A 19207-nucleotide genomic window follows, 5' to 3' on the forward strand; every position below is an offset into this window, starting at 1 on the left:
GCACATAGATCTATTTCCCCATCCTCATATATAAATATATCTGCATATGTACATGTCTTTATATGGACCTCTATAAATGACCTTTGCCTCCCAGCTCTTTCCTTTATTTTCTTTGACTTTCCTCCTGCTAGTGACTATATTCTGAAGAGTTTCCAAGCCTATAATAAATTTGAATAGAAAGCACTTTCTATTTCTGAGCAGTAATTAGAATAAAACATCTTTGAAGAAGCCTGTCAAAGCAAAATAACCTTTACACTTGAATTTATCAAAAGATTTTTTTCTGTTTGATATTATTTAGAATTTTTGGTTACAAGATGTTGTCAGAGCAGATTTATGATCTATACATGGCTAATTGGTCAGTTTTGCTACTGCTGAGTCACCACATCAGACATGACTGAGTCATCTCAGAAACACCATACAGTTTAACGCAATGATCCAGGTGCATTTTGTGGTTTTAACTGTTGGATTATATTATAAACTTGATTTGCTTCAATTGTCTTAGTCACCACTGAAGTGATAGGAAGGTGGTATAATCTCTGTCCATTTCTCATATGAATGCTTTCATAAAGGCAGTTTGTAAGTCCCATTTTACTTATTGTTTTCAAGTCATTTGTTATTGTTGTTGTGCACCAATGAGTAGTTTCTGACCCATTCCGACCTTGTGTGAGAGAATAGAATTGCCCCCTGGGAGTTCTCAGGCTGTGATCATTACAACAGTAAATTGCCACGTCATTTCCCCCACAGTTAGTAGCACCGTGTTTAACCATTGAGCCATCAGGGCCTCTCTCAAGTTATTAAGCACCATTTATACTACAAGAAGCTGGATTATATGAAGAAGGCTGCAGTATCAGGATTGGAGGATTAACAACTTGCGATATGCAAATGACAAAACCTGCTTTACTGGAATTGAAGAGACTTGAAGCTCTTGGTGATGAACCCCAAGTATTACATCCTTCAGTATGGCTGACAACTCAATGTAAAGAAAGCAAAAATCCTAGCAACTGGACCAACAGGTTACCTCATGATACATGGAGAAAAGATTGAAGTTGTCAACGGTTTTGTCTTGTTTGCATATCAAGGAAGCAGCTGTCAAGAGTTCAAATATTGCATTGGGTGAATCTGATGAACAAGACCCTTTTAAAGTGTTCAAAATTTAGGATTCTACTTTGAGGATCCAAGCCATGGTATTTTCAGTACCTTCAAAGGAATCTGAAAGCGACACATTGAATAAGGAAGCTGGAAGAAGATTCCATGCATTTGGACTGCGGGGCTGGAGGAAACTACTGAAGGTACCATGGACTACTAAACGGACAAACGGATCTGCATTGGAAGAAGTGAGACCAGGTGCTCTTTAAGAGGCAAGGAGGATGAGACTTAGTTACGTTATCAGGAGAGGCAAGTCCCTGAAACAGGACACCATGCTTGATACAGTTAAAGGAGAGTGAAGAAGAGGAAGACCCTCAAAAAGATGGGCTGATAAAAATGGGCTCAAATGCAGTTATGAGGATGGTGCAGGACTGGGCAACATACAGTCTCTTGTACAGGAGGTTGTGTGAGAAGGAACCTACTCAACAGCAGCAGACCACGACAGAGATATTACTCTAGAACCCTAGTGACTCAGTGGGCTGTGCGTTTGGACGGCTAACTGCAAGGTCAGCCGTTTCAACCCATCCATGCCCTGGGAGAAAGATGAGGGTCACTGTGTGCCGGAATTGACTTGATGGCAGTGGGCATATTATCTGAAAAGTATATAGGGCGATTATGATGTTAATGTTGCGGTTAGGTGCCGTCCAGTCAGTTCTGATTCATAGCTACCCAATGTACAACAAAACACAACGTTGCCTGATGACCTTCTCCAGGGGAGATTCCTCACCAGCACCGCAATTCAAATGCCTTCAGGATAAAGACGAGACTGTCAGCTCCCATGAGGGTGGCAGGCATCACTCCTGCTTTTAAACATGGATGGGAGTGTTTTCCCTGAAACACACAACGCCTCCAGGTGTTGCAATCTAATAATACAATGGAGCTATTATTAGGCCCTGTGCTAATGGTCGCCCAATTTGGCTTATCTTTTGCTATCTATACAAAGGGCCTAAAATTCCACACAAAATTGCTGGTATTTATAAAGGAGACATATTCCCCCAGAGAAGGATATCAAGTAAGCTTGAGTGAATATTGTTTGTGATTCCTTTCTCCCTATAATACACCAGAGAATTCTCTAGCGACAAAAGCCAGGAGCCTAGAAAATTTCCCAAGGATGCTTTCTTTCCCCTTTCTGATAAGGTGTGCGTCATTTCATTTTATCCTTTCAAAACTTTATGAAGTAGATATGTTTAGTCCTTTTTTATATATGTGGAAACTGAGGCCAAGAAAGTTTAGACATTCTGCCAAAAATTAAGTAGTTAGACTTAAAGCCCCAAATGGGAATCTAAGTACAGATGTTTCTATTATGTGTTGGATATATAATGTGTAGGATTACACACACACACACACACCCTATACTTATTCAATCATTTTTAATCCACCACCTTTAAATTGGGAGTCTCTTTAATTCAGTGTGTAAAGTCTTTTACTTCTCTTATCTCTGGCAAACATATAAATGTGGTAAGAAAATTTGAGGACAAAACTACAGTATTGACAACATCTTAGAACTGTTTGTAATTTGAGGTCTTCTGATAAGTTTAGTGAATGAGCTCAGAATTTAGACAAAGAAAGATGATCTAATTGAAAGTAGGGCTAGAGAGACACCAAGGAGGTCACCTTCCCACCCCCCTGCCCTCCTGGTAACCATCGAAATCTACCTGCTTCCTACCGGAATTTCCACCAGAGGCCTCTGGAAATAAAACTAATGTGTAGTCAATGTGAACCCTGTTCTTGGTAATGGGCGAAGTGCTGAAAGGTTCAATTCTTGGAGAAAGGTTATTTTACTGCGTTCCGATGAGGATGAGAAGACGGTATCGAGGAAAGCCTGAAGGTTTGCACCCGACTTAGAAAGCGTAAGTAGGAAGAGGTACTCCCTCTACGTTCACCAAAGCAAGGACGAGAGTGCCCCGAATCAAGGGAGTGGTCCCAGCCTCCCTCACAAAAACTGTTGCCGGAAGTGAGAGAGGGAAATACCTCGAGTCTTATGTGGTATATGGAAATAGTTCTCCAAATTAGGCTTGAAATCTATGAATACTGTCCAATTTTCAGAAAAAAGAAGTCACCTCTGGAATCTAGAATTACAGAGCCTGCTTCTGCGGAACGAATCACTGATACATGCAGCATTACGTTTTCAACCAAGGTGAGTGTGGGGCTGGCGGCAGTCAGTTGTCTGGGCATCTTTAATCCTGAGGAGGAGCCAATGTGTCCTTGGTCCTGTCCTCCAGGATTTAAGACTGCATCTGCAACTTCACATTTTCTACCAGAATCCTTGCAGCATTTTTACCTCTAGCTGCAAAGCGATGTTCATACAATGAACCCCTGGCATAATCATTAGGAGTTTCATTTCCTGGAAAAGTAGGCAATGAAACTAGGGAACTTACCTTGACCTTGGTCAAAGTCTTCTCCCGGAGCTGTCCAAGACAGAGTCACTCCATCTTCTGATTTTACAGCTTCCAGGTCAATAATTTTGCATGGTGGAAACACATCAGGATGGGGGCCAGTTGGAACTCCCAGCACAGAAAAGGATCCCCCAGAAGTTACTCGGCTGAAGCCCCATTTTTGCTCCTCCTCGCTCCAACCGATTGATGCTCTTGGGGCATTCATCTGAATATTGCCTGAGACAACCAAGAAAAGAACAGCCAAAGCAGTCATCAAAAATCTTGTGAATAGCTTAGCTTTTTTTGACACGTTATTGAGAATTTTAAAAGAAAACGACCTTGAGGAAGGCTGTTTGTTTATTCAGAAATTCATCCAGTCACTCAACAAATATTTATTGAGATCATATGCTGCACCAAAAATCACGACAAAACAGAACCCTGCCCTCATGAAATATATCATTCTGTTAATAAACATATTTACAAATTACGATAAGTTTAAGGAAGGTAAAAAGGCTGTATGCTACAAAAGAAAATCATAGGTACATCACTGAGAGTGGTATCAAGGCTTTGCAGTAACATGTAAAGGCTTCCTGATGGAGTTAAGCATGGATGGTGCTACTAGTCACGGCGCTGGAGAAAGATGAGGCTGTATGTTCCCATAAAGATCTATAGTCTCACACACCCTGTGCAGGGGGGTTAGGAGTTGGAATAGACTCAATGACAGTGGGTTAAAGGGTGAATAGGGATCAGCCAGGTAGAGTAGAGTAGGCAAGGAATGTAAGAGAGATGTAAAAACCATGGAGTGCAGAAGAACTTTGCAAATTTGAAAAACTAACATAAGGTTGAGAACTGTTTGACATGGGAGAGGAGAAAGAAGTTCATGCAGGACCCTGTGGGCCATTGCAGTGGTTTTCGATCTTAACTGCACGTGCCATGAAGACGCAAGGGAAGGCCATCATCATATTTGCTTTGGGCTGCTTGTGAAGAAGGCAGAGTGCAGCAACCAGCCACGCCACTTGAAAGGCAGCCATGGCAAGAGTCCAGACAAGAGAAGGGGGCATCTTGAAATGGGTAATAGCCAGGTGAGAATAGAAGTGGGAAGTTTGAAATATACTAGTGGATTTCAGTTCATGGAAAAATTCCATACCTTTCTATTCCATTTCTTCACAAAATGTTTAAAGTTCCCTTATATTTTTGTAGATAAAAATCTACAAAATCTAATGATTCATTTGAATATGAAATAAAGAACAAGAAAAAATTAATTAAAAAGTTCCTAGGTTTCAAAAATGAGCAATTGGCAAAAAAGAAAAAGAATGAAAAAAAGAGCAATTGGCAGAGAAACCAGCTGAGTAGAAAGAGACCGAAGCTGTGAGTTAGAAGGTTTGAGATTCTTGTTCAACATCTAAAAATGCATGCTAAGGAGTCAGGTTGATACAGGCTGTACGTTTTAAATAGTTTTAGTTCAATTTAGTAATTTTGAAGTTATGGACATAGAGAAGACCTTCACAGCCAGATCTATAAAATTAACCAACTAATCATTATCATTTTAACTGTAATGATAAAATTGGGCACTTACTACGTGCCAGATACTTTTCTAAGGGTCTTATGTATATCACCTTATTTAATTTTTTGAGCAATGCTATTAAGAGGATCCACTTTTATTCCCAATTTTACAGACAATGAATCTGAGGTACATGGAAGCTAAGCAACTTGCTCAAGTTCCCACAGCTACGAAGTACAATCCAGCCAGGGTGACTCCAGACAGGCGGGTGCGAATGTGAGGACGGACTCAGAGGACTGGCAGTATTTCGAGGCCCGTAGAGAAGACAGAGCTGGACAAAAAGTCTGTCAAAACATTGCCAGTGATGAAGAGGCACTCGGGAGAATGTAGAGTCGTGGAAACAAGGACATGACAAAAGAGGGAAGAATCCCTGGCTTAAGTACTGCTGAGGTACTTAAAATGAGGATTAACATGGCATTTAGGTTTACAACAGAATGGTCACTGGTAACTGCGGTGATAGAAATGCCCAGGGAGTGATTTGAATGCAAGTCAGGGTGGGTGGGAGCTGTGAGCTGAGGTGACAAACAGGATGTGAAAAAGTACAGTCAGCACATTCAGGTCAGTCACAAGGAACTGGGCTATCATCGGAGCAAAGAGGTGGAACAACAAAGATTTTACTTTAAACATGAGAGGTAATAAAATGTATTTGAATACTGTTCAGAAGGGCTATGGCAGATCAGCAATATGCAAGGGCTCCTTGGAAGGCCTGTGGCGGAGATCTGGGATGGAATCCAGAACGGACCCTCTGGAGGCAGAGGCCTTTGGGAACGAGAGGAAGGCTGCGGATGTGCCTGTCGGCCGACTGGATGGTGTGAAAACAGGAGAGTCCGTTTTTCAATAGAATGAGCTGATAAAGTGAATGCCATGCTGAACAGGGAAAACTAACCTTCTATTTTCCAAGCTACTCAGCATCTGTATGAATTATGAAAATTAAAGCACAGTTAAACATGACTTCTCTCATTTCCCTGTACACTTCTGGCTTTTGTGTGTTTTAAACCTTATGAACATCGAGTTGCGTTCTACATGCTATCCCCAGTCCTACCTTGTGACCTACGAGGTGTCTCATGTATAAATAAAAGAAAGAATATCTATTTAGGAATGAAGTATTAACCTCTAGTTACAAAATCATTTTTGCACTAAAACCATGTCACTGTGCAAATGGACTTGCATTGGTTTTGGAGTGACCCGAATGATTTAAAACAGAGAAGAGAGTAAATTATATTCTAGATAACACGGAAGAGGCTGGGAGATGCAAATCCACTGCAGTATCCTGAGTGTTTTCTACTGAAAACTGAAAAGCATAGAACAAAATATGTAAACGCATGTTCTAGAATCATCTAAACGATTCATTATAGCTGCTAAAGTAGAATAACAGCATTAACGACTTTGCTGTTTGGGAAATAAGGATCTTAAAAAAAATAGAGTGTTTTTAAAGACCACAAGCTGTTCTATTTCTGTTCATCTGTTACCCCTCTAACCTCTGCTTCCCAAGCACGATAACAATTATGCTTAACGACAAGAACTGAAAAAGAGATGTTATTTTCCATTTGAAATTTGGTACTCCCCACCCCCCGACCCCTTTCTGGAAGAGAGAACATCTTCAGGAATCACAAGTTATCTGCACCTTCCAAACTTGTATTGATTCCGGAAATAATTTCCTGACTGTGGATTGTTTGTTTCTTTCTTTCAACTGGACACTTTCTGCTTCGTTCTCTCGCCTGAATGTCCCTCTTTAGAGGAAATGCAAGCGCAGGAATGGAGAAGACTCCATAATAAACCTGCATCCCTAAGTTAACATGTCAGCAATTCTGATGAAACGGTCACAAGAAAGAGGCAAAAATAATGATCTCCAAGTTAAGGATGGAGATAATGTGTCAGAATTATCTATCACCGTCCTGACATTTGTCCCTGGAAACGGGATGGAAGAGCTACTCAGTAAATTAGGCACTGACTTGAGCTTGACCTTCTCTCTTCCTCTCATTTCTTCCTAATGCCCCAACACACATGCACACACACACACAAGCACATAAAACATAAACACAAAAGGACAATAGTCAAACGGCAGAGCTAATGATTCTTACCATTGGCTACGTAACCTGGGACATACATAGCATGACTCCCTGGAACAGAGTAGGATATGATACTGATGCTGGGAGACTGATAGGCATGAACTTTCAAGTTATATCGACCACTTCTGGCAAAGGAGAAGAAATACCTTGAGTAAATGCCATCATTTTTTATAACATCAGCACCTGCGTGTAGAAAAAAGTCACGATTAACATTTGTTAGTGTGACTGATCCCTGGCATTGAATTAAGCTAGTAAAAATAATATTTATTCTCCTTATTATTCCCATTTCAGCATATAACTATTGAATTCCTTTTGATATTATCAGGTGATTAAAATTTCAATGACTCCATTTCTCTCTGTGACTCCTTGACCTCTGAAAAGTTATTGTTCTTAAAGTGAATCAGTTGCACCTGTGTGAACGCAACTGTTAATAATAATCACCTTTCAAGTTGATTGTCCTATTATTGAAGTTAATATATACTAATTTCTCAAAGAAACTAATCACATTTTGTAAGCTAGTTTATGGTCATAGACACTTTGGAGATAAAAGTGATTCTGTGCCCAGGAAATACTCAGACTTCCATATGTACACACACCTATTTTCAGGCAATTTGAAGAAGTTTATGAATGCCCTGAGCCATCTGGTTATGAACTGAGATGGGGAAAAACAGAAACAAAACTTTGGTATCTGTGAAATGCTCATCAGCAGAAGCATAGATAGCACTGTTGTTCCAGAGCCTACAGGGTTTGTGGATCTGATGTGTGATGGGCGTAGGGGCTTGGCTCCTGCTATGCTTCCTTCCTTTCTCTTGGCCCCTAGGGAGCTACTCAATTCCACGCTAAGCCCATGACTGAATCCAGAGCAGCATGGGGAGGTGGTCACCAAGAGCAAGTGCCTTGTCCTCTGCTAGAAGCCAATTCAGTTCTCACACTGTGCACGCCCTGTACCCTAAGCATCGTGTCTTTGCCAAAGAGCTCTAGATTTTTTGTATCGTCCCTCTGGAGAGGCAGGGCTCCCTAATCTAAGAAAAGCAAGAGTATATATACTGTATATACTTGAGTATAAGCTGACCTGAATATAAGTCGAGGCACCTAATGTTACCACAAAAACAGCATTAAAAAGGTGCTGAAAAACTCAGTTTATACAGGAGCATATATAGTAATTGAAACAAAAAACTGCTGTTTTAATTATCAAATTGGTTTCAGTGTTATTGTTAATTGTCCATTAGTAAGAAATCCAATCATGGCATTTAGTGATTAATATGAAGGCCTAATTTTGTTCAGAATTTACCAAGGAAAACTTCTAAATAAAAAGGGAGCGAGAACAACATCTCCATGTCACCATCACTTATTGCCATCTTTTAAATCACCGAAGCAGAAAGAACTAGAAAGGAACATTAGCTTGGGAGTTAAGGGGTTTGATTTTAAGGCCTGTAGTAGCTATGGAACTCAATCTCTTTGAATCTAAGTTTTCTCACCCACATTATGGGGAGAATAGCTTATCACCAAGGATTGTTGTAATGGCAATTTGAGACCATACACGAGGAAGAACATTTTAAACAATAAAGTATTTGTCCTGAATGAATATTATTCTTATAAATTTATTTATTTAGCAGATGAATATGACTTCCTTTATAAAAGGATGTTTGAGACAAGTATGCACATGTGCTTAGGTATTAAAACATTTAAATTTATACTCTGATGGTTAGGCAATAGTTTTTGTTATGTATTTCACTAGATTATTAATTTAGACAACAGATAAATGAAATGGTTCCAGGGACTAAATATAAATGTGCTTTGAGTAGAATCAGGTGACCTTCCCAAGAAGGCCAGCATCTGTCCTCCAGGCCAATCCAGAGGCTGGGGCAAGAAATGAAAACCATTCTGCAAAGTGCATTTTTGGATTTTATACAACAAATAAGAAGGGCAGCCATGGATAAGCAATCAGAACATGAGACATTCATTTGAATCCATTCTATTAGGTGAAAAGAAAAAAAAGGAAAAAGTTTCTCCGGCAACTCTTTGTGGCAGACTTGAACTAGATAGTCTTTGAGTGAACTTTAAGTGAGCTTTGAAATAACAGGGCAGAAAAATGTGATTTTATTAGCAGATCAAACATTTGTGGCTGCCAACATAGGTTTGACGGTCTATTGTCATTCTGAGAATTTAATTTAGCAAGAGAACAGAATTGGAAATGTGGACCAACAAAGGCATTGCTTGCTGTTAAGAGTCAAAAGAAGTTAGTCAGAAAGGGTCAAATATTTGCCCGGCCTGATGCTGTGTTGTCCTTAATGTATAAAGACGAGGCTCTGGACTGTGTGTGTGCAGAATTGTTCTTAGAAGTAGGGTTTGGTTTGGTTTTCCCAGCGGTGGTGCAATCCTAAATCCTCTAGGCTCCCTGGCCTCGTGACCAAACCACACATCTGAAGGGCACTGCCTGGTGCCCTCTCCTCAGCCTAGGGGCTTAGTCTCATGGCGTAAACCAACTGTTCAATTTCCTTAGGACCATGGGAATAAAGGGAGCTGCCACAGCTTGGTGCTCCTTTTGCTCTTTGAACTGGCCAGCCTGGTGATGCCAGGGGTCACCATCCTGATGATGTTAGAGGAATCCAGGCGTATTAGGAGGACATATGAGTAGAAGCCCATTCCTGTGTGAGGTGACCTCAGTAAGTGAGAGTGGCCATGTCAGGATGTCCAACGGGCCACACAGAAGCTGCAGTTTCCTCACAACCACACACGACTAATACTGCAGAATGATAACATCATGTCTTAGAGACCATGAACAACAACATGGCATTCCTCGTTACCTGCTCCGTCATCACAAAGTTTCAGCGTGACGGGATCTCCAGTCTCTGGTTCAATTACAGCAGTTACAGTGGCATTGAGAATAGGATGAACCCCCTTTCTGACATTTGCATAAATCATCACTGGGTGGGGAAAATGGGTGCTATCTCTTTCCATGTAGGCTTCCACAGTGGCTGGGGGCATGGTTAAGCTGGAGGCCCGAGAGGTCACCATCACTGCCAAGGCTTGAAGAGCATGGTGGGTATTGTTCAGTGTGTAAGTCCAGTTCCCAGGCTGCAAAACAAAGTAGCTCTTGTTTTTTTGGTGTGCGAAGACATGAAATCAACTTTTAATTTTAGAGCATAAAGACAAACCTTCACGTTTGCCGCTTTCTGTTATTGTAAAAGGATGTCAGGAAAAATAATAATGATTAAGGGATAACTAAATCAAGTATTTACATGGCTTTCACAACACAGCAAGAACCCTGGTTATATCGTAGGGTTATATATTGGGCCGAAAACCACAAGGTCAGCAGTTCAAAACCACCAGCCGCTCCTCCAGAGGAAGATGAGGCTTTCAACTCCTGTGAAGAACTACAGTCTCAGACACCCACAAGGGCAGCTCCATCCTGTCCTTACAGAGTGCCATGAGTTGGAACGGACTCCGTGGTAGTGAGCTTTTCAGAACACAACTTCTGGCAACTCCTGAAGGAATTGTTTGGATTTATTTGGGGTGGAGGGATAGATCTTGATTTTCATATTTAGAAGACGATGATAATAGTGTCCAGCTTCTAAGTACAATGCAAATAGCAATTCAAGCTCCTGCCCCCAAAAGGGGGCTCAATGTTCTTATTCCTTGTCTATAGCTGAGAAAATAACTTCAAATTAAGTGAACTATAATGATTTACTTGGATCCCTTGGACCAAAAGGCAACAATATACTTTCTTTCCCCTACTTCCTGAACTTTCCCTCCTTCATATCCCATGAAATTTTAAGCACAACAGCAAGAGAGCCACATAGACTATTCGGGAACAAGATAAGGACATAATTTTCAATAGTTCAGGATCCTACCACGTGTCTGTTGAGTCATTTGTCTAAATATTGGTAAACATTATTTTCTTTTGCCTATTTGGGCTGTCTAGGGAAACCTGAAAGAAATCTTATGTCTTCGTGGGTTAAACATTGGGCTGCGAAGTGAACGCTCTGCAGTGCAAACCAGCTGGAGAAAGAGAGGCTGTCTGCTCCCCTGAAGAGCTCTGGCCTTAGACACCCCGTGGAAGAGGTCCACTCTATGAAAGGGGGTGTGAGATGCAATTGACTCCTCAGCAGCGAGGTGGGCAGTGCAGGGAAGCCAGAACAGAAAAGCTATGCTTTTAATTTAGCGTGAATTTGTTCTCTCGATGAAGCTATGGGTACCATTGGGTCAGTGCTGATTCAACGACTCTATGTCCAACCAAACGAATCACTGCCTGGTCCTCCGCTGCTCTCAGAAGCATTTCTGTACGTAGGCCCGTTGTTGCAGCCACCATGTCCATTTATTCTGTGGGAGATCTTAGTCGGTTTTGTGATCCTCTGCTTTACAAAGCACGATGTGCTTCTCTGGGGACTGGTTTCTCGATAACCTGTTCAAAGTATGTGGAGGAAAGTCTCTCCGTGCTCATTTTGAGGAGCTTTCTGGGTGTACTTCTCCCAAGATTTGCTTGTTCTTCCTGCTGTCCAGGATACAGCCAATGTTCTTCAATAGTCCTGTAATCCAAAGGCATCAGTTCTTCTGTCTTCTCTACTCATTGTCCGGGGTTAGCATGCATATGAGGCTCTTGCATATCCCAGGACCTGGGTCAGGCACACTTTAGCCCTTAAAGTAGGTCATATTTGTCTTTTAATACTTAAAAAAATCATTTTATTGGGAGCTCATACAGCTCTTATCACAGTCCCTACATCTATCCATGTGTCAAGCACATTTTTACATATGTTGCCATCATCATTTTCAAAACATTTGCTTTCTACTTGAGCCCTTGCTATCAATTATCAATTGTATCAATTATCAATGGTATCAATGAACACTTGATCATTTTTTTTTTCATGTCTGACACTGGCCGCTGTCTCCCTTCACCCATTTTTCTGTTGTCCATCCCCTGGGAGGGGGTTATATGTAGATCACTGCTATTGGTTTCCCCCTTTCCTCCCCAACCTTTGCCTTACCCTCCTGGCATTGCTACTGTCATTTTTGGTCCTGAGGGCTTTATCTGTCCTGGTTTCCCTGTGTTGCAGCTCTTATCTGTACCAGGGTACATGCTCTGGTCTAGCTGGAGTTGTCTTTTGCAGCAGATTTGCCCAGTGCAACGTGTCGTTTGATTTCTTGAGTACTGCAACTATGAGTGTTGATTATAGATCTAAGCAAAGTGAAATCCTTGACAACCTCATTCTTTTTCTATTTATCATGCGATTCTGATGCTGCTGACTGGCCTAGTTGTGATGATCTTTTCCCCCTTTCTTTATGTTGAAGTGTAATCCATATCGAAGGTTGTTGTCAATGATCTTCACCTGTAAGTACTTCAAGTCCGTTTTGCTTTCAGCAATCTAGGTTGTGTCATTGGTATATTGTAGGTTGTTAATGCGAGAGACCTACTTCTTTTTACCTTATTCCTACTTTTGCTCCTTGTGAAACCCTGGAAGTAACACGAGGAAAACAAGACAGCAGAATGCAGAACACAGAAAAGCAACGGGTTAAACTGTGACTCCGTGTGGAGAGTTAAACTGCAACCACCCTTAGACAACTTCTTTTTCTTCTTTATTAGGTTTTTTCTTCTTTACCATTTTTCAGCGAAGTAATTATTCAAAGATCAAGCTCATCTATCTATGAATACTTACAATCATAAACTAACGTGACAGGAACGTCCACGCTCGAAGTTTCTCTACAGATGTGTTGATAAAGGACAACACACTGGACGAAGGGGACAGACAAAGGGAGCAGGAATTAAGTAAAGAGTTCCTGGCCCTTGCATGTGGTTGTGGGGTGATTGGGAGAAGTTGGAGCGCTTGGTAACATCATCTCTGTATCCTGCAGCCCCTACCATCACATCAGTACAAGATGCTGCAGAAGTCAGGGGAATTCCCAACACTGAAATTCCTGCTCAGCCCTTACCTCAAAATAGAAACCCATTTACATGCCAATGATACATAGGGTGTTGGAAGGAAGATTAAGAGTTAAGCTTGGGCAGAAGCCAGGACAGGGAGGGCCTAGTATGTAATAGTAACCAGTTAGATTTAATTCTGGTCCCATCAAAGGGTTTTTAGTAGAGGTGTGGGGAGGTGTGTGGGGGTGTTGATCAGATTTTTACTTTAGAAGGATCACCCTGATACAAGTGAAAAATGGATGGGAGGGGAGCCAGCCTGGATGTGAGCAGCAATGGTTGTGGGGTGGGGGGACGGGGGGTAGGGCAGGGAACACTGAGAGGGTAAATTGATGCAGTGCAAGAATAAACTCAAGCCAAACTCACTGCCATCACCTCATAGTGAGTCAACAGGACAGATTAGAACAGTACCTCTGCGTTTCCTAGACTGTGACTCTTTATGGGAGTAGAGAGCCTCACCTTTCCCCAGGAGCAGCTGATGGTTTTGAACCACTGACCCAGCAGTTATCAGCCCAACATGTCACCACTGCACCACCAGGGGTCTAGTGCGGGAATGGATCTTTTCTGAAGAATTAGTTATTCTCCTTTACCTGTCAGATCCAAGCCCCTGCTTTGTTTCCTGCCATACACCGCCCTTTTGACACAGCTCCTGTTAATTTTCCTCGCCTCATCACGACGGACTCTTTCTCATGTTTTCCATGTTCCATGCTACTCTGTGGTTTGTTCAAAACTGTACTGCTTGACTCCTCACCGTTCTATGAACAGTCTTGGATCAGTTTTTTCTCTGAGATTTTTCCATGTGCTAGTTCCTCTTCCCAAAATGCCATACATACTGTCCAGCTCCTGTGTCTTCCACATACCAATTTGGATGTTTTCATTTACATGAAGTGTTCTCCACCCTCTCCCCCATGCCTCACTGCACCTGTGTGTCCCTCTTGTATGCTCTAATAGTATCATGTACCTATTGTGACATTTGTTATGTAAAGCTCTTGGAAAACACTGTAGCACATAATAACCAAAAACACAAACTCGCTGCCATAGAGCAGAGTCTCACTCACAGCTCTGTGGAGCAGGGGAACTGCTCCTGTGGGTTCTGAGACAGCAACTCCTTATAGGAGCAGACACCCGTCTTTTCCCCCATGGAGTGGCTGCTGGATTTGAACTGCTGATCTTGCCATTAGCAGCTCAATGCATAATAGATGTTCAAAAACATGTGCTGTATGTATTCATATTGTAAGTTCTAGATAGATTTTTCCCTAAGCATATTAGCAAATATGTCAATATAGAACTTATAAAGAATGATGTCAAGGGCTAGAAAAATTTATTTGCACGACATGAATACTAATTTTACCCGTTGACATGAGGACCTGGGTATTCAGTGTTTAAAGTTTTAAACATATTTTGGCATTCCCTTTAGAATTTTTAGCATTCACAAATACATTCTCATAAGTTCAACATTAAATTTTGATATACCAGAACCCGATTTCCTTTCACAATGTATTGAATTACACATAATTCAATCAAAAGTCATTTGCATTTCAAATGTCATTATGAGCAAGGTCACAACACCTACCTTGGCAGTTCCTGGGATATGAAGGCGAGCAGAATGCAGAGCTAGATTGCTGGTAAAATCATTTGTGTCATATTTTCTTCCATTAGGATCAAATAATGCAATCTCAGGGGGACCACTGCTCTGCCATGTGACCAGAAAGATTGTGTCATTGCCCACACTTTGATCCACAGTCACAGTGTTTCCCAGTTGATGGTGAGGTTTAACCATTTTGCCAGTACTTTCAAGCTGTTAAAGCAAATATGCATGTCAATGTTTCTAGTTCATGCACCACCATCCATCTTTGTCTTCCTTAGTTTTATGACAAAAATGAATTAGTAGACTAAAATGCATTTAGTCATTCAAAATAAACACAGTGTATAATGCATATGGAATATAAGCATATGTTATTTAACCTGATAAAAACTTTTGAGATACATACTATTGTTTGTTATACACATTTCACAGATGAAATGACTGAGGCTTAGAGAAGTAATCTGTCCAATGGGAGAGGAGGAGATGGAAGAAAACCCAGATAAAGCAACAATAGAACCCCTACTTGTGGTTGCTGACCCTTCACAATGCACACATGTCTATAAGTATGATTTATTAAATAAACACACTAGTAACAATTTTAAGTTTGCTCAGAACTGGAAAGCATATGAAATTGTACTAGTGGATGGTAGCAAAGACATGATGAATTACTTGTTTAAGTTAATTTAACAAGTGTTCATGGATTGATGGCTGCTATATGACTTGTCATGCCTGTCTATCGACAGGTGGTCCCTGTGGTCTCCTCTCTTAGTCTAACAACTTGGGGCTGGGTGGGGTGTAGGGTCCAAGGAGAGGTCATGGTGTTTGCGAACATTCAATCGGCCCTTTTGAAACCATGTGAAAGATTTTTTTTTTAATTTTTTTTGAAAGATATTTTATATTTAAAATTTTTACTTTTTTATATTTGTTATTTTTTAAGAGAAAATCATAGGATAGAAAGATTACTGAGAATTATCAGCCACATACTCTGTTGCAATCTAATCTTTACTACCCACTGCATCTGTGTGTACTATTTCACAGTTTCTTACTTCTGATGATGGAATTGCAGTTATTGCCTTTGCTGTATAAATATGATCTTTACATCAAATATTTTCTGATAATAATCTCCTGACTTCATTGTTCACCTCAAGCCATTAACTTGCCACGTTCGTTGACCATCTGTGAGGAAGCCACAGATGGATTTTTGCTCAAAACTCTATTCGGTCATGATCTTTAAAGCATTGATAGACAAACCGAAAAAGCTCCCTTTTTGAACAGCTTGAGTGGAAGAAACTTCTGTGAGCAAAAACCAGTGGGAGTTGAAGAGATAATTAGAAACTTTCAGAATTTAATATAATAGGACTTCATACACAAAAGAGGAGCTCTGATACAAAACCAAAATCAAATTCTGATTGATAAAACATTATTATGGAACTAAAACAAATCCTTGGCTTCTTATTTTTTCTTTTGGGCGTTCGTCTCCGCTCCCATTCCCAATGTGTGTGCAGAATAAAAGCACGTTCTTCTCACAGACCCTGAACAGCAGAGGGAACAGTTACAGAGAGTGGCTTTGGGGTTGGAGAGCCGACCCTCCTGTTGTGGCCCCCACGTGCATCACAGTCGGATGGACAGTGCTCACAGGGCCGTCAGCGGCGGGTTTTTCAGAAGTGGATCCCTGAGCCTTCCTCCTGCGGCCCCCTGGGCGGCCTCAGACCTCCCACTTTTGGGTTCTCTGCTGAGTGTGTTAATCGCGGGCCAGGGCCTCCTGAGAAGTTCAGACCTTACGTTAAAAAGGAAGCCCGGTTCTGGTAAGAAGGAGCTCATTAAAAGCATTCTTCACTCTTAACTGTTACATATTCAAATAACGCTAATGAAGCAGTTACAACAATTCACTTATTTCCTTTGCTTCCCCCTTTTAGACCCCCGCCCCCCCACCCGCCCACCTGCAAGGATAACACCGAGGACTCTGACCTGAAAACTTTGCTGAAAGATGTCGCCGGTTCCCGAGGAAATGCTACTGAAAGCATCAATCATGCTGTTGGAGTTTGATTTGTCCGGCACGAAGAACTTTAAGCCTCCTGAAGTACATGATTAGGGTGTTAAGTGCTCAAACGAAAGCATAGAAGAAGCTGAAAACAAAGTGTTGTCAGGGTGCTAGTTTCGGGAGAGCACAGTTGGTGACTGACGAGGAGGTAGTTCAGGGCATTGGCTGCCCTGCCGAGGGGGAGGCTTTGTCTGTCTGTGCGTGCCGACAGTATCAGGGCCCGAATGCTGCCTGGTACCTGGAAAGAACTCATTAACATCCCTAGACCAGCTAGCTAGGCCAAAGGCTGTCTATTAGTTTCAGAATAATTTGGTCAAAATGAACTCAATTTACACATTAGCATACTCATTTTTATTGGATATAAGAAAATTAAACAATCTGCCTCACTTGAGCAAAACAGACATGTATTTTACAATCCAGTACTAGTTTACTTCATCTCGAATGTATCTTTCAGCTCAAGAACTTATGAAAAATGGTGTTTTCACTCTTTGTATATAACTGGCACCTTCTAGGGCAGCAACCTGTGGGTCTCAACCTGTGGGTTGAGACCCCTTTGGAAGTCCAATGACCCTTTCACAGGGGTCGCCTAAGACCATCGGAAAACACATAAATATTTCACAATATATAATTACATATTGTTTTCTGATTAATCACTATGTTTTACTTATGTCTAATTATGTTCAATTTGTAACAATGAAAATACATCCTGCATTTTTACATTAAGACTCATAACAGTAGCAAATTACAGTTATAAAATAGCAACCAAATAACTGTATGGTTGGGGTCCCACCACATGAGGAACTGCATGAAAGGGTCACAGCCTGAGGGAGGCTGAGAACCACTGCTCTCGGAGAACAATACAAGGACTCTAGCAACTTTGACCATTTTGGCAATGATTTTTTTTTTAATTTTTAGAAAATGGTTTCTGTTTTCAGTTACATCCTCATATTTACATGTTACCTATGAAGTTAAAAGGAAGTGATCTGCAAAATAAGACTTCCTAGGGATTCATTTACCTGTGAGATGTGATAACTCCTCCAGGTTTTCAGCCACAGACGGACCGAGGGCGATGGAATGGACAGTTGAGCCGCTGCTGAGCACCGTGAGTAAGCAGTTGTCGATATGTTCATCGTCACCGCTGGTCACTAATATCATCACAGAGCCATATGCTTTTCCATTGAGCTTTTCAACCACCTGAACATAGAGCATCAGTCGTGTGGAGGTAAGTGTAATGGAGTAGGATAATTCCTTTCAAATTCCCCATCTATAGAACATATGGCTCTTCCAAGTTCCCTGTAGCCCCCTGGACTCCAGCCAAGCCCATCTCCACTCAGTCCTTATCTCACCCCTGTATGATGCTGTCACCCGACATGCCACTGATGGGCATGTTTATGGGCAGTCCCACATCGCAAGATAATCATTGTGATATGTTCATAGGTTAGAATAGTGTTCATCCTAGTGGATACCCCATTTATTATTGTGTGAGATCCTTGCCTCTGAGGACCAGTCAGATCTAATATAGTGGCTGAGGACTTTGAGTTACTTTGTACTTTCTAGAGCAATTTCTCAACACTGGAACCAGAGTAGGAGCTTTCCATTTTTCTAATGACCAGGTCATATCCCAGATCAATTAAATTAGATGTCTGAGTATAAGACACAGGCAGGAATCAGTATGTTTTCCTCCTCAGGTTATTTCAACAGTGTACATTGAGAAGCACTTGCCTATAGGTCGCAATAGCTACAGCCGATACATCTTGCTTGTCCCAAGTACTTGATGCATGGCTGTATTCCAGGTGTCAAATCCAAAGTTGTGCTGATTTAGATGAATGCTATAATTCCATGGGCCTTAAATGACTCAAATTTACCTGCAACCTACCCTGCCGGTATGACTATGAACAGGCGCCAGCAATGCTGATTTTGAATGGAAAGCCCAAGAGTAGCAATGGACATAGCTTAGACAGTTCCAGAATGGATAAAAAATGGAGTCAAGAAGTGTGCAGAGGGTGTTGAACTCTTCCAGTTAGGGTCATTGGGTTCACCTATTTACTCATTCCTTCAGTAAGCATTTATTACATGCCGAGTGCTCTGCTAGTCTTGGGCAGTACAGGAGTGAGCAAGACCTCGTGCCTGCCTTTAAGGACATTTCCCCTCCTTTGGTTGAGGCCGTGATGACTCCAGTCGACAGATTCCATGTTCAGAAACTGCCTCTGATAGAGAGCAAGGGAAAGGAAAGCAAAGGTGAGCCAAGGCTTGGATGCTCTACTGTACCTCGAAGCCCTTCTTAAGCCCTGAGCAGACACTAGTTTCTGCTTTGTGTGACACGGTGGTAGGCAGGAATGAAACCAGTAGCTTGCGGTCATCATTGCTGTTAATTTGATGTAACTGGACTTTGATTTCTCCTTTACTATCAAAACTGACGATGCCCACAAAGGTACGAATTTCCACAATCTGCATCAAATAAAATTCTGCTGCTTGTTGCAATCGAAGGAGTCTCTCACCCTATGTCAAAAAAG

General features: G+C 41.4%; 1 protein-coding gene across 1 annotated transcript in view; it reads right to left on the reverse strand.

The window, feature by feature from the left end:
* Positions 1-19207, reverse strand: part of LOC101644736 (calcium-activated chloride channel regulator 2) — a 41009-nt gene that overhangs the window by 5150 nt on the left and 16652 nt on the right. Inside the window, exons 7-13 of the mRNA XM_004699279.2 lie at positions 18963-19193; positions 17711-17888; positions 16622-16728; positions 14642-14866; positions 9959-10229; positions 7164-7334; positions 3525-3758 (exon numbers count right to left, since the gene is read on the reverse strand). Of these exons, the coding sequence (XP_004699336.1) occupies positions 3525-3758; positions 7164-7334; positions 9959-10229; positions 14642-14866; positions 16622-16728; positions 17711-17888; positions 18963-19193 (1417 nt within the window). The remainder of the gene's footprint in view (positions 1-3524; positions 3759-7163; positions 7335-9958; positions 10230-14641; positions 14867-16621; positions 16729-17710; positions 17889-18962; positions 19194-19207) is intronic.

The sequence above is a fragment of the Echinops telfairi genome, unplaced genomic scaffold, assembly GCF_000313985.2.
Source record: "Echinops telfairi isolate 266 unplaced genomic scaffold, ASM31398v2 ScPeMD7_443;HRSCAF=831, whole genome shotgun sequence".
NCBI classification, from domain to species: domain Eukaryota; kingdom Metazoa; phylum Chordata; class Mammalia; order Afrosoricida; family Tenrecidae; genus Echinops; species Echinops telfairi.